Below are 25,636 nucleotides of genomic sequence, written 5' to 3'. Positions count from 1 at the left end.
CTCTACTGCAGGGGACGGCGAAAGTATTATTTAATACTCCCTCCGTTCCATAGTAGTGGAGTCATTTTGCCATTTTGGTACGTTCCATAGTAGTGGAGTCATTTCCCTTTTTAGTAAAAGTTAACACATTCCTTCTCACTTACTTTACTCTCTCTTACTTTATTCTCTCTTCATCTCTCTACTTTCTTAATCTCCGTGCCGAAAAGAAATGCCCCCACTACTATGGAACGGAGGGAGTACTAATTTTCAAAATTATAATGTTGTTATATTATGAAATTAAATATTTTACTATTGTTATGCTCGTTCTGTCCCACTATAAGTGATGCGTTTCTTTTTTGCCGTTGTTTTGCAAAGATGATAATAAATAGTTAAAGTAGAGAGAAAGTAAAGTAACAAAGAGAATATATCTATACTCTAATTATTTATTGTTATTTTTGCAAAATTTGGAGCGCCTCACTTGTAGCGGAGGGAATAATTTTTAAATTTTTCCGGCCCCGGCTTATTTATATTCCTGGTTCCGTCACTGGTGATATGTGACATTAATTACAACATGTGATTCAGATTTGTTTGTGATAATATATAGTAGTGTGACATTAATTACAACATGTGATTCAGATTTGTTTGTGATAATATATAGGAGTGTGACATTAATTACAACATCTGATTCGGATTTGTTTGTGATAATATATAGGAGTGTGACATTAATTACAACATCTGATTCGGATTTGTTTGTGATTCGACCCTTGCTTTTAGGATGTTGGGTGATGTGAAGGTTTTGAAAGTATCACTATGATAATGTAAAGTATTCCTTCCCCAGCAATAAAACCACTCTTTTTTAGCTGTCCAATTATGCCAACTAGAAGCCGTCGGCCATAATAACGTGGCTTCCATTAAAAAATGGTTCATTATTAAAAAAGAGGGATGCTAAATGGCCATAATGTGACCGGCTATAAAGAGTTAATTTAGTCCATTTACATGTATAAAAAAATTAGAATTACCTATATAAACTAATATGTGTGTGAATGGACTTGTGAGTTGATACTTATCTTTGAATTCCATTACGTAAAACACATTAATATCACGAATTACTGTATACGTTGAGCAACAATCAAGAAATGACAGTAGTAATAAGTTGAGCAAAAACTACGAAAGAGCAACACTAACATGTTGAGCAACATATAATGAAGATGATATAAATGTAAAATCAAGGAGTATTAAATCAAAAATTTGAAAAAAAAATCAATTTTTTTTGTTATTTAATTAATTTATGGCTGACCATAATATGACCGCATAGCATTATTCATTAAAAAATACTACTACTAATAGGTTTGGTGCTTCATTATTGAGGGAAATCCAATCAAGAAAATTAACAATCTCCACGTAACGTAAGTAAAATCATAGGAGTAATTTAGTTGTGTGGGAAGCATGAAGATGAGAGTGAAGGAATCAATAATGGTAAAACCAATGGAAGAAACTCCGAGGGAGAGTGTGTGGCTCTCTAATTTAGACTTGGTTTTCCCTGAGACCTACCATACGCGGGTGATGTACTTGTACCCCTGCGATGGCCGCGCCGGCTTCTTCGACACAGCCACGCTCAAGGCAGCTCTGAGCCGTGCCCTTGTTGCGTTCTACCCGTATGCGGGGAGGCTGAGAAAGGACGACAGCGGCCGCATTGAGATCAACTGCAACGGGGAAGGGGTGTCGTTCGTGGAGGCGGAGTGCGACGCCACCCTCGATGACTTGGGTGATTTCTACACCCTTAGCCCTGACCTCAACCTCAACCTCATCCCCACTGTCGATTACTCTCAAGGAATTTCCACCTTTCCTCTTTTTCTGGTGCAGGTGCGTTTCACTTATATACTACTCCACTTATTATCCAAAAACTAATTATACGAATTTGATTTTTGTACGTGTAGTTAAGTCGTTTCAAATGCGGCGGAGTGAGCTTAGGTTTTGCCAACGAGCATCACACATCAGACGGGATTTCCGCACTCCATTTCATCAACACGTGGTCGGAAATCGCTCGCGGCCTAACCACCATCCCACCTGTTTCCCTAGACCGCCGCGTCCTCTCGGCGCGCAACCCCCCGCAGCCCCGGTTCCGCCACATCGAGCACCAGCCCCCTCCACCGCTCAAAGCCCCTCTCAATGGTGACACAACATTCTCCACGTTCAGACTAAGCCGCGATCACATCAACGCCCTCAAGCAAAAATGCAATGATGGTTCGAATTATACGACGTATGAGGTGGTGGCGGGCCACGTGTGGCGCTGCGTGAGCATTGCCCGTGGGCTGCCGAGGGATCAGGAGACGAAGCTGCAGTTACCGGTGGACGCGCGGCAGAGGCTACAGCCCCCTCTCCCGCTTGGATACTTCGGCAACGGGATCTTCTACACGGGCGCATTTGCTCTGATTGGGGAGCTCATATCGAGGCCGCTAAAGTTCGCGGTGGAGAAAGTGCACGAGGCAATCGCTAGAATGGACGACGAATACATGAGGTCTGCTCTGGATTACTTGGAGTTGCATATGCGGAATGTGGATGGTATTGTTCGTAGCCAAAACAATGTCAAATGCCCCAATTTCGGGATAACGAGCTGGATTAGGCTGCCCTTCTATGAAGCGGATTTCGGATGGGGAAAGCCTGTTTTTGTCGGACCCGGCGGAGCCATCTTCGAAGGGAAGAGTTTTCTGTTTGCTGATCCTCAAAATCAAGGGGGCGCGTTGCTTGCGATCACGTTGCACCGATACCACATGAAACGATTCCAAAACTTGCTATATAGCGACGATTCATGCCTCATCTCTAAAATTTGAGCTTTTTTAAGTTTTTGTTTCCAGTCAATCAAGACAATAATTGGTTATTGTGTTGTGTGTTTTTACTTCTCAAAGTTAGAATTCGATTTGCGAATCCTTTTAATTTTAATTCATCTACTTATATAGTAGTATCACTCTTAAATGTTCAAAACTTTTGTGCTTCCATATATTTTAAAAAATCGATGCCCATTTGGCTATTTCTTTTTAATTAGAGTGGATTATAAAAAACTGTAGATAATAGAGATTGATATTTATGGAGATTTGATACGCCGAGTGCTCAAAGAGAGTGACTGCAACAAATCCCATGCATAATATTCAATCCCTGCAACAAATTAATTCTTCGCCATTTCTTAACTTCTCAATTTGGCAAACCCCGATTTAATTAATTTAACCGTTCTACTATTGAAATTGGGAGTAATATAGAACAAAGATACTCCCTCTGTCCCTTACAAGTGATGGATTTCTTTCGGACATGAGAATTAAGAAAATGATATATGTTGAGTTAAAGTATAGAGAGTAAAGTATGAGATAAGAAAAAGTAAGAGAGAATAAAGTAAGAGAGATGTAATAAAGTAAGAGATGGTTCAAGTTTTATTTTTAGCTATAAAAGGAAATAGATCACTTGTGGTGCGACGGAGGGAGTATTAGGAAGTTAGAATACGGTGACGATGGGTGCAATAATAGAGAGAGATAAAAGGGACCTACTTAGGGATGTCAATTGGGCTAACCGTTCGAATTCGGGTTCGAGCCAATCCACTTAGGTTGTCGGGCTATTCGGGTCATAAATTTTCGACCCTTACCTTGATCCGCTAGGTTTCGAGCTAACGCATCGGGCTATTCGGGCCTAAAACTTTCAAAAATAATCTCTTGTATCAAAATTTTCCTCTATAAAATGATTTTAAATTTTAGATATTTTTTTCTTCTTAGTTTCAGAATCATATAAAATCTTCAAATTTTCATATTTTTCTTCAATAATAGTTGGAGAGGAGCCTTTCATCTCGATCATCTACAACATAAACAAAGATAAATCAAAATTAAATTAATCAATTTAATTAAAGCTTGTGTTCGTGTCATTATTTTGACATTGTTCATAGTTAACTCTTTATGAAAATTAAAAATCATATGTTACATGAATCATTATAAAATGATAAATGGAGTATATTGGCATTTTAATGAGTTAGTTCTTAATTTTGTTTTGATTGACTTTGGTGGTGGTAAGACAGTAGTGAAAGGTGATGGGACGATAAAATAATGAGTCGATGTGGAACTTAAAAGTTGATAGTGTGAGATCATAGTGAAAAAGTGTAGAATGAAGATTGAAGAAGAGATTGCCCCAAGAAATTCAAAAATACAAAAAACTCCTAAAACTTAATATTTTTAATAAAAAGTTGTAACCCATCAGGCCCGACCCGCAACCCATTCGGGACAACCTGTTTAACCCACCAACCCGTTCGGGCTAACACACTCAGCCTGTTTTGTATTTAGGTTATAAAATTACAGTCCTAACCCACTAATTTATTGGGCTATTCGGACCGACCCACGAATTTCGGATTGAATTGACGTCCCTAACCCTGCTCCATCCAACATGACAAAGACTCTATAATGTTGAATTGAGAGAAATTGGTAAAATCAAAATTAAATTCAGTCTCATAGATTTCGAATTCAAAGAGTCCCATAATTTAGGATATATATTAGTCGACATACATATTCAATAAATAGGGTGAATTGCAATTGACGAGAACAAAGGAAGAAATTTAATGTTGATGTGGGGTGAGAATTTCAATATGAAAAGAGAATCGGAAAAATAATTAGATGGCAAAGGCAAATTAAAGGGGTCACGCTATCGCTTTTTTGAGCTTTCAGCATATCAAATCTTGATACTTACGATACTTCAAAGAAGTTATGGTTAAAGGTTATTGGATAAAAATATAATCTGATTAAAGATATTTTTACACAGTTTTTGATTTGTATTTACATTTCTTCATATTTTGCTTAAAAAATTAATTAGTCAATTTAATTTATTTTTTCACTACTTACATCAATGTCCCTCCTTTAACATTATTGGAGATGACTTAAGATAGTACTATCACATTTAACATGGCTAATTTGAACCTCCAATCTATTGAATGAATAATTTTATTTTTACTCTGTATCAATTAAGCTCATTTTTTGGTGAGCAATTCCAACACTATTCAACCGATGCATCGGTCTGAGTAAGAAAAACTAGCTAGATATTCCCTACAAAGGGATATTAATAAATAAATCAAGTCAGCTTCAAATTAACAATGACTGAACTGTAAAGATAGTACTCCATCTATACAATTGAGTTACACTTTTTCGGTGTCTCATGCTTCCTTTGTCTTATAAAAGATTTTAATAGTACAATATTGGTAAAATAAAAAATGAAGAAAAGTAATACTACTAGTTAAAATAGTGTAGCAAATGATAGAGCTAATATCTAAATGATAAAGTAAAAGAAAAAGGAGAAAATTTTCTATAAATAAATATGAATAATTTCCATGAAACGGACATTAAAGACAGTTCAGTCTATTTTTATGATACAGAGGAAGTACGTTTTATTAGTATGGATAGTTCCTCAATAAAGGGTAATCACATCCAATGGATGGTCCATCGAGCTAGCTTGTCACGTGGATATAAAATTTATTTGAAAAATGAACTATTAAATGAACTTCTTATGTAACTACATTAACGAAACTATAAATAAACTATAGAGATATCTTTGTAATTGGCGACAAACAATAACACAAAATTACCATTAAAACTATAAAATTCAAAATTCCCGATGGGCCAAGTACAGCTCTATCCACTACCATTTCCTGATATGTCGATACCGAAAATAATCTTGTAACCCACGCCAATTATTTGGTAGTAGTATGAAATTAATTCAAAGTGGGCCAAGTCCAACTTTCATAGATTTAACCATTGCATACTTATATACCATATTCAATTTTGATTCATAAAAAATAAACAAGTACTCCATCCGTCTCATAGTATATGTCACACTTGGGGATTGACACGAGATTTTAAGAGGTGTTGTTTTGTATGTTACGTGGAAAGAGAAAATAATATATTTATATTAATATGAGAGAGAACTTATGTGATATCTTATTAGTGTAACATGTTCCACACATTTCTCTATTACCAAAGGTCCCTGGGGGCACACATTTGCACCTAGCACAACAAGTTCCACATGCCCTCAAGCATGTATTTTGCCTTGAGTGGAGGCTGCACCGCTTCTTGCATAGCCCGCCACAGTCGATCCCCTGGCTAGGGCTCGGGGATGGAGCCGGGGCGAGGGCGAGGCCTTGAGATAGCAGCCGACCTCTGAAATACTTCGAGATGTCTTGAACTATAATTAATAAATCAATGATAACAATTCAAAGGCATGATAGCAAACTATCAACACTAGATATGAACTTTATTAATGCAAGGTGAATGATTTTTACTTCTCTTAATTAATGAGAAAATAATTTGAAAGTTAATAATGAGATGGACAAACATTTCGAAATAAACATAAAGAAAGAGTAATCAGTAAAAGTAATTCATTAAAGACTAGCTAAGCTAGATTCACACGCATAAATTGCAAGTTAATGATTTCAGTCAAAATGACACGATAAAGTACAAATGAAAAAAACTCAGCATAAATTGCCTGACTATTGTACTTTTACATACGCAATATAGTGCATTAACTAACATGTACATATAACTATTTAAAGTTAAGGCACAATTGAAGTTTAATAATGTGAAATGAAGTAATAATAGTTACTCATATAACTTACCAGCACGCATTAGTTTTCCGTCTCCTCTGCTGAAAACCTAAAGAAAAAACAAACCAAATTAATAGCAAAATGGATAAACAATTATTCAGATCTATTATCTATGTTCATGCCATATCTGGTTGATCAAAAAAAATTACCACATATTTAAAAAAAATGAAAGAAAAAAATTAAGTGTTGGAACTACATGTAATGCTTGGCTGGCCTCTTCATCCTTCTTTAAATCAGATGAAACCTGCATGAAAAATGGAAAGATTTGAACTCACAAGCATCTTTTTAGCAATATTCTATTTTTCAAAAGGTAAAAAAATAAAAACCTGAGAAACCAAGAAGAGTGAGAAGATGAGTGCAAACACCAGTTTATAAGCCATCAAATCAATTCTTTTCTGCAATGAGAGATTTTAGTTGTATGAAGTCCAACTAGTTGTGAATTTATAGAGTCATTTGTTTTATTTTGACATTGCTACCCCTATGGAAAAATTTAATTCCAACAAATACATGCATAGCTACATATTTGGAAGATTAGTTTGATATTGGCATGTGTCACAATATTAATGATTTAATTCAAACTAACATTATATCTGAAGCTAGATACAGTATATAATTACTCTGACATCGTACTCCGCTGGTGATATAAGAGCATCTCCAGTGGGCGGACATCCCACTCGGACATCCACTAGGACATCCCAAAAACACCTCCTGCCACGTCACTAGGACATCCCACCCCACTGCCACATCACTAGGACATCCCATGCATATCCGCCCTTCCCATCGCCCTTCCCACTAGGACATCCCGCAATAAAAAAAATCATAAATTCACAAATAAAACAATTTACGTTTACGGAAATAAAATTTGACCGAGAATACGAACGGGAAAAATTAACAACTTTATCGGAAAAAACATACATGATTCGAAAAAAAAAATTACACACTAATAAAAAAAAAATTCATACATTATCACGTCAACCCCTCCGAGATTATAGATGTAGAGAGAGAAACTTGTTATTAACGCAAGTGGTGCGAATGAAATAAAATTCAACGAGCCGTATATATAGAGTTTCAAAAAAAAAAAAAACGGGACGTCCGACCGGACGTCCGAGTTGAAGCCACAGTGGCGGACGTCCGCCCGCCCGTCGCCGGGATGTCCGAGGACACCCGACGTCCTCACGGGACGTCCGTATCCGACCTCCGACCTCCCAACGGCGGACGTCCCGTCGCCCTTCCCGGTGTCCGACCGGACGTCCTACCGGAGGGGCGCCATAGGAGATGCTCTAAAGGAAACAACTGTAAACTGTTCATTGACTAGGGGCGGTGCTAGAGATAAGTTTATCTCTATAGACTCTGTCAATACATTAATGATTAATAAAATATTTATTCCTCTTTTATTCATGTGTATAATTCTAACCTATGTTCTACTTTTAAAAAGGAGAAATGAATGGAAAATATACCATTGTAATTCACTTATAAAAATTTTCAAATATTTACTTTTGATAAACAATTTGTTTTATTTAAAGTTGATTTAATTTTTGAGGGACCTGTAATTTATTATATCAGAAATGATTGATCTATCAGTAACAGGTAAGTGTAGGTAGCTGAGGTGACAAAATGATAATATATCAGCCAACTTTAACCAAACCAGCTGGGCATTTGAATATGCTGACAACATATTGTGATAGCAAAACCAAAAAATCTTGATGGATAATGCTGTGACTTGTGAGTTGTTGATGGCTTATTACTCAGGAGAATAATGAGTGTTTCAATGGTTTTGTGCTTAGTTGGCATTCATATTTAAATTGAATTTGAACTTTATATACAGATCGTTAAATTCTCCCAACTAAAATCAAATAAAGAAAGAGAAAAAAAGGAAGATAAAGACTCTCTCTTAATATGAATGACCTATATATGAAAGTGGTATTTCAAGAATATAAAATCAAATCATGACATTAATATTATTTGGAAAAGAATTGTGTTTTGGATGGATTCAATACCAATGAATGATAAAGATAACAAGTAGCGGTGTTGTTTTCGTATTTTATTTACAAACTGATTATGCTAGAAAATATACTCTTCTCGTGTGCTATATATACTTTCGGGAATGGATCCCCTGTAGGGGCTGCTGTGTATAAAACGCAGAATTTTGAACATAAAACGCATGTCATTGATTTCATATGGATAATTTGTTTTCTTACGTTTTTTTTATTGCTACTAAAAAGCACAGTATTGCATCCATTTTCACAATTATATAATTTTATATGCATGCCATCTTTATTTTTTCTTTCATGGTTAATAATTTATATAAGTAATGTTTTTAAGACAGCTAATTAATACGAATATCTTTCATGTTAATTTCATTTCAGTAATTATTTTATTTTAGAATGATAGTTGAGTTCATTTATTTGTGATTGGATTTTGTAGTAGTGTGTTTCAAGGACTAAAACTATTTAAGATAAGAATAAAGATTAATGAATGTTTAAAAGAATAAAATATTATTTTGTGAATGACAAATGTTTTTTCTGTACAGCAGGATATGATAATCATATTTCGGAATGATAATCATAACTATATTTTTTTTTAGTTTTGTTGTATTCAAAACATGAAAAATGTAAGAAAAAAATAAAATGATGAAAAAGAAAGAAAGAAAACGACATACGTTTAATACTTAAAATAATTATCAAAATAAAATAAAATGAAAGATATTAGAACTAATTAGCCGTAAAAAAATAACCTATAAAAATAATTAACAAAGAAAGTAAAATTAAAGCTGACAAAGTGATATAACAATAAATAAATGCAAGGATAATAAAATAATGCATATAAACATATGAAAAATCAACTAACTGCGTTTTATAGTCAAAATTCTGCGTTTTGTATACACAGCAACCCCTGCTTGCAATTTACCACAGCAGGGGATCCATTCCCATATACTTTCTCGGTGGGGATCCTCTGCTGTGCTGAAAAGCACAGCAGCCCCTGCTGCTCCTCACTATTCATCAAAATAATATATATTTATTTAATTAAATTTATTTTTATTTATTTATTTATTTTATTTGTTGTGAGGGGCAGCAGGGGCTGCTGTGCTTTTCAGCACAGCAGAGGATCCCCACCCATACTTTCTCTATCATAAACTTTTTCAAAAGATTGGCCATGAACTCGTGGATCTAAATTATTAAATAGGAGTATACTATATTGTAAGCATTAAAAATTTAAATATGTATCGAAACGTTTGATGTCTAATTATAAATCAACAGCTATTATTTCCCGTCACTTACAAAATTCATGTAGTGCACTATCTCATGCTTGTTATGGAGCCAAAATTTTCTCTTAGCTTTAAAAAAATTTATAAATTAATTATCAATTTAATAAAAATATTATACTCTAACATTATAAATAAATAAAATAATATAAATATTTTATAGTCATTTTTATATGAAAAAAGTTCAATCTTTGTATACTTTATACTGTATAAAAAGTGCACTTTACCGTTGTTATAGTTTAACACTATGACTTATTTTGTGAGAATTGTGGGCCTACTTTATGGGTGGCCCAAGTCATACCTAAAGCTTAACCCAAAGCTGATTGGGCCAGATGCCCCATCGGATACTATTTGGACTTTGACCCGATGAGGATCCGCATTTGTATAATACATTCGAATCACATTTAAAGTTTTTTATGTGTGATAAGATACATGCTATGCAGTTGAATTTAAAATTTGATCAACGTATGCCGTCTTAATTTATTAAAAGGGTTTTTTATCATTGTTTATATTAAAAGTGTACAATTCCTAAGAAATGGCAATCACAACACCTTCACACGCCATTTTAGTCCTCTTGCTCGGCCTAGTTTCTATCGGGGCAGCCGCAGTCGAGCCGTTCGACTACGGGGCTGCCCTCGATAAAACCTTGTTGTTCTTCGAGGCACAAAGATCCGGAAAATTACCTTCAAACCAACGTGTGGCGACGGATACCCTCAAGGGCTAACTCCCATTGCCTAACCAAATATTCACCTACTTACAAGTAATATGTTTTCATACAAAAATAAATTTTTTTGATAGGGCAGGTAAATTTGGTTGGAGGATACTATGATGCTGGAGACCATGTAAAATCTGGTCTACCAATGGCGTTTAGTGTGACAATGTTGTCATGGGCGGCTGTCGATTTTAAGGAAGACTTTATGAAATTAAATCAAATGGGGCACATTTTGGAGGCAATCAAATGGGGCACTGATTATTTCATCAAATGCCATCCTCAACAAAATGTGCTATGGGGGCAGGTATATTATTTGTTCAAGAAAATACTACTATTAGTAGGTCAACAATTTTAATTTGTGACATTTTTTTCCCTAATGTTACCTAGTCAAATTTATTGGCACAACTACTAGTTTTGCTATACGTTGTAAATTTGTAACAATGGTTTTATCTTGCCATTAGGTCGGAGATGGAGCGTCGGATCACTATTGTTGGCAACGAGCGGAGGACATGACAACGTCCCGAACAGCGTACAAGCTGGACATCGAGCATCCGGGGTCAGACCTCGCCGGAGAAACTGCGGCCGCCTCTCTAGCTTTCAAGCCCTTTGATTCTTGTGTATTCTAGTCTTTTTTTAGTCCATGCAAAACAGGTTAGTACTTAGTTAATTTTCTACACTTAATCGACTTAAAAAATAAATTATCTTTGCAATATCTAATAGTAATTGACATGCGTGTGGCTTTTTTTTTGTTCTAGATTTTCTCATTTGCAGACAGATTCAGAGGCTTGTTTACTGATTCAATTGGAAACTCCAAGCAATTCTACACATCATCTGGTTACTATGTAAGATTTTTTACTTTTTTGTCACATAACATTTTCATTTAATTCTCACAATATTTATCATGCAAGTATTTTTTTTTCTTTTAGGATGAACTATTATGGGGTGCAACATGGCTACACAGAGCTACAAACGATGAATATTACTTGAAATATGCTGTGGACAACTGCGCTGCCTTCGGTGGAACCGGCTGGGCCGTCAAAGAATTCTCTTGGGACAACAAGTATGCCGGAGTTCAAATCCTTCTCACAAAGGTAAACCACAAATCTTGATCAAACACACAAACACATGTACTAATCCAACCGAAATGCAAACTTTTGTATAGTTGTTGCTGGAAGGACGAGCCGGAAAGTATGCCTCTACATTGCAGCAGTATCAGGCGAAAGCCGACTACATCACCTGCGCTTGTATGCAGAAGAATGATGGATACAATGTGAAGATGACTCCTGGTTAGCTCACCTATTTCGACATCTTTGTAAACGAGTATTCCATTTTCAAGAATTGCTGTGATTCAAATGTTGCTAATTTTGACAATTAGGTGGCCTAATCTATCTACGTGAGTGGAACAACTTGCAGTACCCTGCCTCTGCTTCTTTCCTCCTCACTGTCTACTCTGATTATCTCTCCAAGGCCAAGAAATCTGTGCAGTGTCCAGATGGCCTAATCCAGCCTCAACAAATCCTCAACTTTGCCAAATCACAAGTAATAAGTTTAATCTTGTTTCTTTGTCTGTTTTCTTGCATTGGTAGTTTGTCATATTCTATAACAACGTTGTGGTTTCAAATTCAGGCAGACAACATTCTTGGCAAGAATCCCAAGTCTTTGAGCTACTTGGTGGGCTATGGCAAGAGGTATCCTCTCCATGTCCACCACAGGGGCGCCTCTATCGCCCCCGTCTCTCTCCTTCACTCTGCTATTGGATGTGTTGAGGGGTTTGAGACTTGGTACAAACGGCATGAGGCCAATCCCAATATCATATATGGAGCCCTTGTCGGAGGCCCTAACGCCAACGATGAGTTCACAGATGACAGATCTGTTTATGAGCAGACTGAGCCTACATTGTCTGGAACTGCCCCTCTTGTTGGAGTGTTCTCAAGGTTGCACACACTGTTTTCAGGCAAACAAATGGAGAAGTCAAAACTGCCTAAGCCTTCCAGTCCTTACCACAAACCACAAGGTCTGTAATCATGTCCCTCAAATTATGGAAATTCTGTTTCATTTATCAAATGTGTATGTCACATTTCTCATGATTGAAATCTTGGTGTAATCTTACAGTTCCATCTCAACACTATGCACCAGCTCCCCATTCTAAAGCAGGTAGAGTAACAGTCATAACTATCACATGATTCTATATTTGTTTAGTTATGTACTCCCTCCGTCCCCTAATAGGAGTTGTTGTTTGACCGGGCACGAGTTTTAAGAAATGTAAAGAAAAGTTGGTTGAAAAAGTTAGTGGAATGTGGGACCCACTATTTTATATTGATTTTATAATAAAATGTGAATGGAGTGAGTTAGTGGAATGTGGGACCTACTACCATTTATGGTAAAAATGAAGAGTGACTCTTAATGGGGGACGGCCCAAAAAGGAAATTAGCGACTCTTATTCGGGGACGGAGGGAGTATATGATAGTAATAGATTGCATGCATCATTACGATCTCTTGCAGCTGATCACTCGAGAAAAGAATAGGATTTTCTTGGGATGGTTTTAGAATGGAAAGTGACTGCTGCTGTTACTGCAGTTTCAACATTTTCTGCAATGGAAATTGTAGGATCTATATGTACTATTAGATTTTCTTTTCCCTTTTATGTCTCAATCATGTAATAGTTTTCCAATTACGTGTATTGTTAGCTTGTTTGGCAGAGAAAAATTTTATTCAGACAGAAAGTTATCCATTAAATTTGTCTTATCAAGAACAAAATATTTAGGAAACTCTCAAGTCTCAACCCAATAAGACTGGACCGAACTTGGCCCGTTAAAAAAACTTTCGATCCGAACATGACCCGATATGACCAGCACACGGCATACACCTGGTAATGACACAATACAATTTCAAGTGACATACATAAACCAAAGTTACACAATTAATATGTGGAGTACTTATTTTTAAACATTGTGAAGGTCATTAAGCATTAAGTAGGGTCATTTCTTGAGTTTGGTAAATTAATTTTGTTAAGGCTGCATTTGGTACACAAAATTGGAGGTGTGGAATTGGAATTGAAGACTTTAATTCCAAATCCATTGTTTGGTATTCTAAAAATTCTTGGATTTGGAATTGGAATTCAATTCCAAATCCTCCAATTCCACAATTTGAATTCCATATCAAAAGTAGTGGAATTCCAAATATTCACACCCACACTCACACTTACTTCACACATGTTTCTCACACTACACATATTTCACACACTACACATATTTCACACATTACACAATTTCACACACTATACACAATACACACATTTCACATACTACACACACTACACACATTTCTCACATTTCATACACACTACGCATATTTCACACAATTTCCCACATTACACAATTTCACACATTTCCCACATTACACAATTTCACACATTTCACACACTATGTTGAGTACAATTTGTTGAGTACAAACCAATCCCACATCGGGAGTCTGAGGGAAGTTGGAAGGTGTATATAATCATGTCCAACCCCTAATTAGTTTGAGGCCTTTTGTGAGTAACCCAAAAATAAATCTGTGCGGGCTTGACCCAAAGAGGACAATATCAAACTAATACTGCCGACGCCGACAATCCTGACAAGTGATATCAGAGCCAGGTTGGCGTCGGGTCTGGTCTGAGAGACCCAGTTTGAGTGGGGCCGACGATCCTGACAAGTCTGAGTCGGGCCCTTAATGTGTCTCGATGTGGTCTCGGTTTGAGGGGGAGGTTTGTTGTCTGGTCTGAGAAACCCACGTTTGAGTGGGGCCGACGATCCTGACAAGTCTGAGTCGGGCCCTTAATGTGTCTCGATGTGGTTTCGGTTTGAGGGAGATGATTGTTGAGTACAATTTGTTGAGTACAAACCAATCCCACATCGGGAGTATGAGGGAAGTTGGAAGGTGTATATAATCCCGTGCAACCCCTAATTAGTTTGGGGCCTTTTGGGAGTAACCCAAAAACAAATTCGTGCGGGCTTGACCCAAAGCGGACAAAATCAAACTAATACTGCCGACGCTGACAATCCTGACAAGGTTTGTTGTGACAGAATAGAGCAATTGTGTAATCGAGACAAATAGAAACGTAAAGAAGACACAGATTTACGTGGTTCACGAACGTTGTTGGCTACGTCCACGGGCAGGAAACGGAGAACAGGTTTTATTCAGACTGTTTTCGGATTATGGCTACAAATTTCATATTGGATCTCAGATCGTAGAATAATGTACCCTACTCCCATATAAATAGGCACACATGAGATCCTATCCTAATTCAGAAACATAATCCTATCCCAATTAGGAAACATTATCTATACATATTCAAGGCATACTAACAAATCTCCATCTTGACTTGAATTCTCCATTGCAGACGCATCATTACAATCCCAGACAAACAGACTTCTCCTTCCTTGCCTCAGATTTGCCATAAACCTAATTCACCTTGCAGACGAACATACTTCTCCTCCCTTACCTGAGATTTGCCATAAACCGAAACTATTTCTCCCAGTGAATTTGTCGACCTTCACGTTCAGAGCAAACATCCTGATCGATTAACACAGAAACCCTAACAGATGCGGAATTCAAAACCCTAGTTCAAAAACTAAGCTCTAGATATCAATTTGTTGTGACAGAATAGAGTAATTGTGTAATCGAGGTAAACAGAAACGTAAAGAAGACACAGATTTACATGGTTCACTAATGTTGTTGGCTACGTCCATGGGCAGGAAACGGAGAACAGATTTTATTCAGAGTGTTTTTAGATTATGGCTACAGATTTCAGATTGGATCTCAAATCCTATACAGATTCAAGGCATACTAACACACTACACACACTTCACACATTTCACACACTACGCATATTTCACACACTACACACATTTCACGCACTACACAATTTCACACATTTCACACTACACACACTTCACACAATACACACATTTCACACACTACACAATTTCACACACTTCACGCACTATACGTACTACACACACTACACACATTTAACACGCTACATACATTTCACACACTTCACACACTACACATACTTCACACATTTCACACACTACACACAGTTCACACACACTATGCATATTTCACACACCACACATTTGAACTGTGTGAAATGTGTGTAGTGAGTGAAGTGTCTGTAGTGTGTGAAGTATGTGTAGTGTGTGAAATGTGTAAAATATGTGAAATGTGTGTAGTGTGTGAAATATGTGTAGTGTGTGTATTGTGTGTAATTGTGTAGTGTGAGAAGTGTGTGTAGTGTGTGAAATATGTGAAATGTGTGTAGTATGTGCACTGTGTGTATATTTATCAAACATACCAATTTGATTTCATATCAATTCTCATTTTACCAAATATATAATTCAATTCCATAGAATCCCAATTCCAATTCCAATTCCAATTCCAATTCCAATTCCGTGTACTAAACGGAGCCACAAGAAAAAATAAAGACAAAAAAGTCTATTTTCATTGAGATAAATAAATGCATACATAAATGAAATGAAATCAAATTTCATTTTTTTAATACAACCACCACTTTTTAATTTTCTGGATCTGACCCAATTTTTAGTTTAGTCAAACTTCAATAATTGTTTACCCATTGGTGACGTAGCTAGTTCTCCAATAATTCGATTTTCAGCCCTTCAATGGTTTTCAATTCGAGTTACAGTATAAAAGAAATCACCAAAGAATATTCTTAAAAAATGTAAATATATTGAAATTGATCCCTTTGAATGACACCATACCTTATCTCTGAAGCATTCATTCCTTGTATTAGGCTACCCTTCATGCAAGCAAAGTGCCACCCCATATCTCTATCTCTCGTGAAATTTGAGGTGGAAACTTGCCACCGAACTCATATCCACCCCCACCCCTACTCCAAAATTACCTGACTCGCATATTTACTCACTCTTCAACTCTGTTTAGATTTTGATTTGTTCACTCAATCTTGAACCAATCTTTTACTATTACCGTTTTCAGCTCACATGATTGGTTCAGCATTTCTTGTCCTGTTACTGTGATGCTGGAAATTATCACGTGATTTTTAGCAAATTGATTATTTTATGTACTACTTCTAAGTTCTATTGTTGATCTAATCTGGGAATTTATAGCTGAGTATAGAGATCTGGTTTTATTGGGTCTTATCTTTTTGGTTTTCTTTCTCTGGTGTTGGAAAATGGGTGGTTCAGAAGAGAGAGTGGTGGCTGTGATCATGGTGGGTGGCCCAACTAAAGGTAACATCTTTTGATTTTCATTCTTACTTGATAATGATCACCAATGTCTGATTCTTGTGTAATTGTGATTTAATTATATTTTTCAATAGTCATGTTGTTGATTCTGTTAGTTTGTTAGAAGAGAAAGCTAAGATTTTTGGGGAATAATGAGAGCTTTAATCCTGTTTCTTGATTGCTTGGTGATGGTTTTGGAAATGCAGGGACCAGATTTAGGCCATTGTCACTTAATACTCCGAAGCCCCTTTTCCCATTGGCTGGACAGCCGATGGTTAATCATCCTATATCTGCTTGTAAAAGGGTATGCTTTAATGTGCATTGGCCATTGTCTTAGCTTCTTCATTATATTGTTGATTTTGACTTGTGGAATTGATGAAGTTGAGAGTATGTGAAAATGAAAAAAGGAAAAGAAATGTCTTAGCTTCTTCATTATTGTGGAGGTGAGAGGTTGACTAACTCATTTAGCGTATGTTGTTCATGTTAGATACCGAATCTAGCACAGATCTACCTTATTGGTTTCTATGAGGAGCGTGAATTCGCACTGTTCGTCTCTTCGATATCTAATGAGCTCAGAGTTCCTGTCAGGTACTTCCACTGCTATATAAGATTGTCTCTTTTCCCCATTTCCAAAGCTTTGTTTGTGACCTTTTGGTTGTTTGTTGTGTTGGAATTTTTAGATACCTGAAAGAGGATAAGCCACATGGTTCAGCAGGCGGACTTTATAACTTCAGGGATCAAATCATGGAAGAGAGCCCGGTTATTATTCTAACTCCATTTTCTTGTTGCTAACTTTAGTTTATACACTGCTTGACAATGTTGTTAATAGATGTGTATTCGACCTTGCAGTCACACATCTTTTTGCTGAATTGTGATGTTTGCTGCAGTTTTCCTCTTGCAGAGATGCTAGGTAAAATTTCAGTTTGCCACTCATTAAAAATTAGCTATTTATCTAGTGCATTACAGGCCTGAAATCACCTATGTATATAGTAAGCATATGATGTTCTTTTTTATGCATATTGAGTTTTTGGTTGATTGTGCAGAGGCTCACATGAGCTACCGTGGGATGGGAACCATTTTGGTGATCAAGGTCAGCACCTCTAGTTAATAAATCTTCATCCTTCTTAACTACGAATTCACTATACAATAGAGGCTGATGCTTTCCTTATGCCTTGTGCAGGTTTCTCCAGAGTCAGCAAACCAGTTTGGGGAACTTGTAGCTGATCCCGTTACAAATGAATTGTTGCACTACACAGAGAAGCCTGAAACTTTTGTACGTGTCTGTTCTAAGATTGGGTTACTGTCTGCTCCCATTTCGCTAATGTAATGGATGTATGCTCGGTCACATCATAACTTTCTCAACTCTATATTAAACAGGTGAGTGACCGTATCAACTGTGGGGTTTATATATTTACCCCTGACATCTTTACGGCCATTCAAGGCGTGTCCTCCCAAAGAAAAGACCGAGGTAAGCGTTACCCTGAGTTCTTTATTATAATGGCTATGACTGTAGACATTCTATTTTGGTTTGCTTTATTAAGTCGCCTGAAAATGCGATCCTATTAGCTATTGGCAGTTTTGAATTTTACTTTGTGAACTTCGTTGTTCTTGACATGTTTTTATACATGTTTAACAAAGGTTGATGACTTGATGTATAAGTCTAAAATATCTGAATCATAATATATCGAACCTGAAGGAAGTACTCTACTCATTTAATAAGAATGTGAATCACTCTTAAAATCTTATTTTTATCTTTTTGCATAAAAAACTATTATAACGAGGCGTATGTTCTAATTTAGTCGATGTTCAAATTTCAGCTACCTTAAGGCGTGTATCCAGTTTTGAAGCACTTCAACCAGCAAACAGGTAGAATGTCTGTACTATGCAGCTAGTTGAAACGTTCTTAGATTAATCCAATACTTTTTTATTTTAAACCTTTTCATGAAAAAATGCACAAAATTTGCTTCTACATTTACATTGTGTGGCTAGAGAATCTGTTGATCTTCGTTTCTGATGACCGATGTATAAACAGAAGTCTCCCATCAGATTTTGTAAGACTGGATCAGGACATTCTATCACCACTTGCTGGAAAAAAACAGTTTTATGTGTACGAAACCACAGATTACTGGGAACAAATCAAAACTCCCGGGTGAGCTATAAATGTATATTTACTTCTTCCTCTTCCACTACTCTTGTACCTTTGGATCCTATCTCATGTGACATGGTGTCGTGCAGAATGTCCCTGAAATGCTCAGGATTGTACCTCGCCCAATTCAGGCGCACCTCACCAGATCTCTTGGCTAGTGGAGATGGCACGAAGAATGCTGCAATTTCTGGCAACGTTTATATTCATCCATCAGCAAAAGTCCATCCAACTGCTAAGGTCGGCTGTAATTTAGTGTTATGAGTAAAATGTATGCATACTCTGTCGTTTCTGATTCAGCATTCTTTTATTTGAAACAGATCGGTCCCAATGCTTCGATTTCAGCTAATGCTAGGATCGGAGCTGGTGTGAGGCTTGTCAACTGCATTATTCTTGATGATGTCGAAATCAAGGTACTAGTCGCTCAAATTTAGCGATAAAATATGCATATCTGAATATATAAACTCAGCTATCGTATCATTATTAGGAAAACGCAGTGGTGATTCATGCGATCGTTGGATGGAAATCTTCGATCGGAAGGTGGTCAAGAGTCCAGGTAAGTCTAAGACTGTATTCGACATTTTTCTCAGCAATAAGCAGCCTAGGTCTGCTGTTACTTTCAACATCTACCTCTTTTAATTTCCGTATTTTATTTGTCTTGGCCGCGTTGAAAGAGGTCCTTCGCGCGTTTCTTACTCTTTGCAGCAAAATTATAACGTTTATCTTACGTTTTTCAGGCCTCGGGAGACCACAACGCGAAGCTTGGGGTCACCATTCTAGGTACGTTCACCTTCCGTTGAACAAGCTTTATCTCCTTCTCTCATTTTGCATCCATAGCTCATGAACAAGTTGTTGAAACAGGTGAATCGGTGACAGTGGAGGATGAAGTGGTGGTGATCAACAGCATTGTTCTTCCAAACAAGACTATGAATGTCAGTGTTCAAGAGGAAATCATATTGTGAGATCTTCTGCCAAAGCTCATGTATACTAATTATGTGACATATTGAATTTCCTTTTCTAGATCAATTATTCATATCTGTTCAAGAAGGTGTATTTTATGGTTGGAATAAATCGCTTCGTATGTTACGTTGCATCCACCATATCAAAACATAGGAATATCACAATATATTACAGATAGACGACCTAATTTTTGAGAAAATATTCCATGGAGTAGGTATACCAAGGTGGATATATGATGTGGTATGCCCCATTAATAATATTTGGACAAATGGAATTCACACTCCAGCTGGAAGAAACACACTCCCACGCAGTTAACAGCACAAATTCTTGAATATGGAAACTTTGAATGCCCATATATAAACCATACATAACTTAAATCTCTCATCATTTTTCAAATCAATTAAAAAAAGAGTTTTCATTGCCATCAATGGAGTTCAAAGATTCGCCACTTTTTTTATTTTCTTTGTTTTATAATTGTTCTTTTATAATTAAGTATTTTGAATTCTACATGTAGCTTTGTTAAAGTTTTATCTTCTTGGTTTTATGATCATTTTTTAACCTAGTATAATATCATGTTAATGGCATAAGAATAAGATTGTGACTTTTTAATTTAAACCTAATAATAGTAGTATTTTAATTGTCTGAGTTCATATTAAACTATACATAATTCAAATCTAATATAATAAAGGGTACTAGTATTATTTTAGTAGTATTGAATTATTTTAATTTATTTGGAAGATAATTAATGGGTGATTTAAGTCATAAAAATTGGATCTTTAATGCGTATATATACTACGCCAGTGTATATATTATAAACGAAGAAAATAAAAAAAGTGGCGAATCTTTGAACTCCATTGATAGCAATGAAAACTCTTTTTTTTAATTGATTTGAAAATTGATGAAAGATTTAAGTTATGTATGGTTTATATATGGGCATTCAAAGTTTCCATATTTAAGAATTTGTGCTGTTAACTGCGTGGGAGTGTATTTCTTCCAGCTGGAGTGTGAATTCCATTTGTCCAAATATTATTATTGGGGCATGCCACATCATATATCCACCTTGGTATGCCTAGTCCATAGAATATTTTCTCCTAATTTTTTCGTAGTTGGATAATTGCGAATAAATGTAAATTTCATGGTATTTACTGGTGATTTTAAAGTTGGAGGACATATTAAAATTTGACCAAATTTTAATCTATTTTTATTAACAAAAAAATAGTCTTAATTGTGGACGTCACGAGTTTCAACATAAAATGTGGAGTGAGTAAAAGAGATAGAGATAAAAAAAGTTGTTGAAGTATTTTTAACAGAAATGAGACCTATATAAAGATTAATTTTGGTGGACAACTCAAAATAAAATAAGAGACTATTTTTCATAGACAAATTTATTACAAGTAATATTTATGACAATTGCCCATTTATCTATAATGCAAATAAATGGGGAACATTTATGATTAAGCTTTTTTCATATCTCGTTAGAGAAATTTTTCAAAACATGAATAGATATAGACTAATTTTGGTGAATGTCTGTAAATTAAAAAAATATTGACTATTTGTTGTGTACAAATTTACTACTAATATTTATGACAATTTGCCATGTATTTATAATGCAAATAAATGAAGAACATTTATGATTTTAAACTTTTAAGCTATTTTAAAAGGAATGCTTACTTTTTAAATATATGCATTCTAATTATTTGCCTTTCTTCGACGGATATTATAAAAAATTTGATATATCATCTTCAAGCCTATCAAAGGCCAACATATGATTTCTCTCCATAAGAGCTCCCCTTCCATAATAAAATTATAACTATTTTAAATTGAAAATTTTGGTAAATCAAAACTCAATAGCTGCCGAAAATTTGGTTTGACATATTCTTCACCCATCCAAAGATTAATTATCGGAAAATCATGCATTAATCAAACAAAAAAATTAAATTTATTACGAAATAAAAATAAATACTAGCCGGCATTCCATACTCAACAGTCAACATCCTAGAATGCATATGTTCATCATTTCTCCTATATTCCATATGCGCCATAATTACTCCTACACTGCACATGCCATTTCTTACATATTCCTACCTTGCATATTTAAGGCCATTGACATTTTAACCACTCCTACATTGCATATGCCAACTTCACTTTTAACAAAATCACAACTTCACAACAAACTACATTAATTTTATTTTTTTCAATTCATAAAGGTTAGTATTATATTTCTATTTAATACCATGATTCAATATTTTTACTCGTGTTCATACATCTTCAATTATTAATACTTTCCTAATTTTATGCAATTAAATTTAATAATGGTAGTGACCCCTATATATGAAATGAAACCACCCATCACTACTACAACTTGTACAAGACCAAAAATCTCTCACCCTAAAACAACAATGTCTTCTTCAATTTCATCAACTCTCATCATCTTCTTCGTACCCTTCATTTTACTCTTATTCTCAACCCCCCACGCCGCCTCTTCGTCTCCGTTGATCAAGGAAATCTGCGCCAGTGTCGAGAAAAACTACGACGTCAAAATGTGCTACAAAACACTTGAAGGCGAACCAAGAGTAGCCTCGGCAAGAAACATGTACGATCTCTCGGTCGAAATCATGAAATCGGGAATCTCAAGATCGAAGCGCACGCGCCGCCACATCAGAAGCCTACTGAGGAAGAACAGCACAAATCCGAAATTGAAGGCAGCACTCAAACAATGCAAATCGTCGTATGATTGGGCCATAGGGTCGCTCTACAGTGGGCTCGGCGAAGTGAAAGAGGGAGAGTACCAAACGGCGACGTATGATCTTCTTCTTGCTGCGACGGACTGCATCCGTAATTGCCAACAAGTTGTGGGCTCGAAAGTAATTAGAGACAAAGTTATTGGAAGGGGTAACAAACTAACGAAAATATTTGGGATCTCCGCAGCAGTGGCAGTTGATCGGATCACATGGTGAGACTAATTGGTGGTTATTTTTATGCGTGACCGCTTCAATAATTGATAATCAATATTAGTAGTTTTGTTGTAGTAATTCATTTTGTATGGATTGGAAGTTATTAAGGAAATTAATACTTGTATGACCGGTTCAAATAATTATATTTTTTTGAGAATGGGTAAACTACTAACTAGTTTCATATTTTCGATTTCAGCATCAGATTATATCTATTATATAACAAGCGAATTAGGCGACAATATGATAATCTCTTTGATAGAACTCCAATTCTACCGATTCAAGAGCACACAAATTATAACAAAAATAGGTACAAACCCTAACAGCAACTAGGGTTCCAAACACACGGTTTCGAGAAGAAGATATTTTTATTTCTTAATTCTCGATAATTTTGACTCTCTAAGAGCATCTCCAATAAGCACGGACGTCAAATAGCCATCAAATAGCCTTCACACTGCCACATCATCAGCACTACAATTCTCCTGCCACATCAGCTTGCCACATCAACTGGACATCAAATAGCCCTCACATAGCCTTCACACTACCTATCCACATCACTAATAACAATTATATAATTTAATTTACACTTGTATCAACATACGGAATTTAATTTACGAGACAAATACGGGAAATTCGAATAATACTATTAAAATTCAGAAAGTACATTAATTTTAAAAAAAAGTACAATAATTTAAAAAAAGTACAAAAATTAAAAAGTACAATTAAAAAAGTACAATATTTCTATATGGTAACATAAAACATTCAAGGATGTCTCTATAAAAGAGAGACAACCTAGAATGATTTTTGTCCCACATCAAATGTGAAACATAAAACGTTCAAGGATGTCTCTATAAAAGAGAGACAACCTAGAATGGTTTCATAATTCGCAAGCCCATTAAATATATATGGGCTATTACGAATTTCTTGTATAAATTTATTTGTAAAAATTGTTTTTAAATATTAAAAACAATTTTCATAAATAAATAGTATTTTTAATTTTTTTTAAAATTCGAATTTTTAAAATTCGAATTAAAAAAAAAATTAAAAATTTGACGCCGGTTTGGCGCCGATCCGGGACGCACAATGGCGCCCGTGAGGATCGGCGTCGGAACCGGCGTCAGCGCGGGAATCGGCATGGCGACGCCGATTTTGACGCCGATTTCGCCCACGCCGGTTCCAATGGTTCGGCGTCAAACTGGTGTGGGCGAAAAATCGGCGTCGCGGTGGTGACGCCGGTTATTGGAGATGCTCTAATGGACTCTATATATAGAGTCCGGACCCTGCTTGATTCGACTCTATGATTCGGGAAAGAATCAAGAAGAAAACCCGAAAAGATTTAATAATAATATTCTAAGCAAAAATATCCAAAAATAGGGAAATTAAATAAGGCAAAAAATAATAAAAGATCTGCTATCTCTAATGTCACGTGAAGTCACGGTAGCGAGGCGGCATGGGGGCGTTCCTCTTGGGGCGATCCTTCTTTGGCTGTTGCACCTCTTTCGTCTTTGCGGCGTGCTTCTTGAGTTGCGTAGCTACCTTGACATTGGCTGTGGCAGGAGGTTCGGGCTGCCCGTGCAACGTGTTCCCCTCGTCTTGGATTATAACGTCGTTGAGTCCCCTATCAACTCCCCCCTCCATAGGCACAGCCTTGTCCTCAAGGCTAAGAGACGGAAAGTGGCGTAACAAATCATCCTTCGACTCCCAAGAAGGCATGTCTGCATTTTCGGACCAATGCACTAACCATTGATGCTGGGGTAGCCCGTGGACCAGAACCACACGCTCATCAATCGCACGAACTGGAACATCGACCGGGCAGTAATTGTTGAAAGACTGTGGAAGCTGAGAACGTACTGAATCTGTCAGTGGAGGAATAAATGGCTTGAGTAGAGAAACATGAAAGACATCATGGATCCTACTCTCAAGTGGAAGTTGTAGGCAGTAGGCAACCGCGCCAATATGTTCAATGATCTTGAATGGACCATAGTATCGTCTTGCCAATTTAGCACAGAAATCTGGCGGTACGACTGCAAGCGCAGCAGGACATCATCACCCACATTAAACTCAACATGCTTGCGATGTTTATTAGCATACTCCGCCATTTTTTGCTGTGCAGCCAGCAAGTTCGACTTTAAGGTCCGCAAAAGAGCCGTGCGCTCACCCAAGCTCTCCACCACGGCTGCATTCTTCGCAGGCAAGGCCAGCGACGCGAACAAGTTAGGCGGGTCACGTCCGTATAAGGATTTGAAAGGTGACATCCCAATGCTAATATTCACGCTACAATTCATAGCCAATGCATCCCAAGGAAGATAATCATACCATTTCTTCGGTTGCTCGAACGTGAAAGCACGTAAATACTGCTCCAAAGTACGGTTCGTCACCTCCGACTGGCCATCCGTTTGTGGATGATAAGCTGTAGTGAATTGGAGCTTCGTTCCGCTCATAGTCAAAAGCTCTTTCCAGAAGTCACTCACAAATATGGGGTCCCTGTCGGTAAGGAGCTTATCTGGGAAACCGTGCAGCTTCACTACAGTGCTAACGAATAAGCCGGCAACTTTGGGAGCATCGAAACCCATGGGCAAGGGACTGAAATGAGCATACTTAGAGAGGCGGTCGACGATGACCATAATGGCAGTGTATCCGTGGGAACTGGGCAAACCCACAATAAAGTCCATTGACGCTGCGGACCATACCGAGTCTGGAATAGGGAGTGGCTGAATCAAGTCGGACGGTCTATCCGTTATATATTTTGTCACCTGACAAACTGA

At 36.6% G+C, this 25,636-nt stretch overlaps 3 protein-coding genes and 1 pseudogene across 4 annotated transcripts; 3 read left to right on the top strand and 1 right to left on the bottom strand.

Annotated features, from left to right (window-relative positions):
- The first annotated feature begins 1,367 nt into the window (after positions 1 to 1,367).
- On the top strand, positions 1,368 to 2,919 carry LOC121803020 (rosmarinate synthase-like). Its single transcript, XM_042202724.1, has 2 exons — positions 1,368 to 1,842; positions 1,917 to 2,919. Exons 1-2 carry the CDS (start codon positions 1,426 to 1,428, stop codon positions 2,808 to 2,810), a joined length of 1,311 nt encoding a protein of 436 aa, XP_042058658.1. The 5' UTR covers positions 1,368 to 1,425; the 3' UTR covers positions 2,811 to 2,919.
- Positions 2,920 to 5,883: 2,964 nt separating this feature from the next.
- LOC121802967 (snakin-1-like) lies at positions 5,884 to 7,065 on the bottom strand. The gene is made up of 4 exons (XM_042202665.1): positions 6,925 to 7,065; positions 6,795 to 6,842; positions 6,611 to 6,647; positions 5,884 to 6,180 (listed from the first exon to the last, which is right to left on the bottom strand). Exons 1-4 carry the CDS (start codon positions 6,976 to 6,978, stop codon positions 5,903 to 5,905), a joined length of 417 nt encoding a protein of 138 aa, XP_042058599.1. The 5' UTR covers positions 6,979 to 7,065; the 3' UTR covers positions 5,884 to 5,902.
- A 3,330-nt stretch (positions 7,066 to 10,395) lies between these two features.
- Positions 10,396 to 12,866, top strand: LOC121804259 (annotated as a pseudogene).
- Positions 12,867 to 16,292: 3,426 nt separating this feature from the next.
- Positions 16,293 to 20,053, top strand: LOC121804657 (mannose-1-phosphate guanyltransferase alpha-like). 2 transcript variants are annotated; one of them, XM_042204287.1, is made up of 15 exons: positions 16,293 to 16,823; positions 17,024 to 17,121; positions 17,305 to 17,405; positions 17,498 to 17,576; positions 17,667 to 17,727; positions 17,861 to 17,907; positions 17,998 to 18,090; positions 18,195 to 18,285; positions 18,635 to 18,683; positions 18,853 to 18,966; positions 19,053 to 19,200; positions 19,281 to 19,373; positions 19,448 to 19,516; positions 19,698 to 19,740; positions 19,822 to 20,053. In XM_042204287.1, exons 1-15 carry the CDS (start codon positions 16,766 to 16,768, stop codon positions 19,920 to 19,922), a joined length of 1,245 nt encoding a protein of 414 aa, XP_042060221.1. In that variant the 5' UTR covers positions 16,293 to 16,765; the 3' UTR covers positions 19,923 to 20,053. The 2 variants fall into 2 exon arrangements, with proteins under 2 accessions (XP_042060221.1, XP_042060220.1); XM_042204286.1 differs by having other exon boundaries at positions 16,296 to 16,823; positions 18,850 to 18,966.
- The last annotated feature ends 5,583 nt before the right edge of the window (positions 20,054 to 25,636 follow it).

Source organism: Salvia splendens, chromosome 5, assembly GCF_004379255.2.
Source record: "Salvia splendens isolate huo1 chromosome 5, SspV2, whole genome shotgun sequence".
NCBI classification, from domain to species: domain Eukaryota; kingdom Viridiplantae; phylum Streptophyta; class Magnoliopsida; order Lamiales; family Lamiaceae; genus Salvia; species Salvia splendens.
This window is presented reverse-complemented; position numbering and strand designations above follow the sequence as displayed.

Bases quoted from the DNA above. Each gene is read 5' to 3' on its own strand.
- LOC121803020 (XM_042202724.1), top strand. From the start codon at position 1,426: ATGAAGATGAGAGTGAAGGAATCAATAATGGTAAAACCAATGGAAGAA. The intron at 1,843-1,916 runs GTGCGTTTCACT...TTGTACGTGTAG, and splicing joins TTCCTCTTTTTCTGGTGCAG to TTAAGTCGTTTCAAATGCGG.
- LOC121802967 (XM_042202665.1), bottom strand. From the start codon at position 6,978: ATGGCTTATAAACTGGTGTTTGCACTCATCTTCTCACTCTTCTTGGTT. The intron at 6,843-6,924 runs GTTTTTATTTTT...TTTTTCATGCAG, and splicing joins CACTCTTCTTGGTTTCTCAG to GTTTCATCTGATTTAAAGAA. The intron at 6,181-6,610 runs GTAAGTTATATG...TATTAATTATAG, and splicing joins CGGAAAACTAATGCGTGCTG to TTCAAGACATCTCGAAGTAT.
- LOC121804657 (XM_042204286.1), top strand. From the start codon at position 16,766: ATGGGTGGTTCAGAAGAGAGAGTGGTGGCTGTGATCATGGTGGGTGGC. The intron at 18,286-18,634 runs GTAAGCGTTACC...TTCAAATTTCAG, and splicing joins CTCCCAAAGAAAAGACCGAG to CTACCTTAAGGCGTGTATCC. The intron at 19,374-19,447 runs GTACTAGTCGCT...TATCATTATTAG, and splicing joins TTGATGATGTCGAAATCAAG to GAAAACGCAGTGGTGATTCA.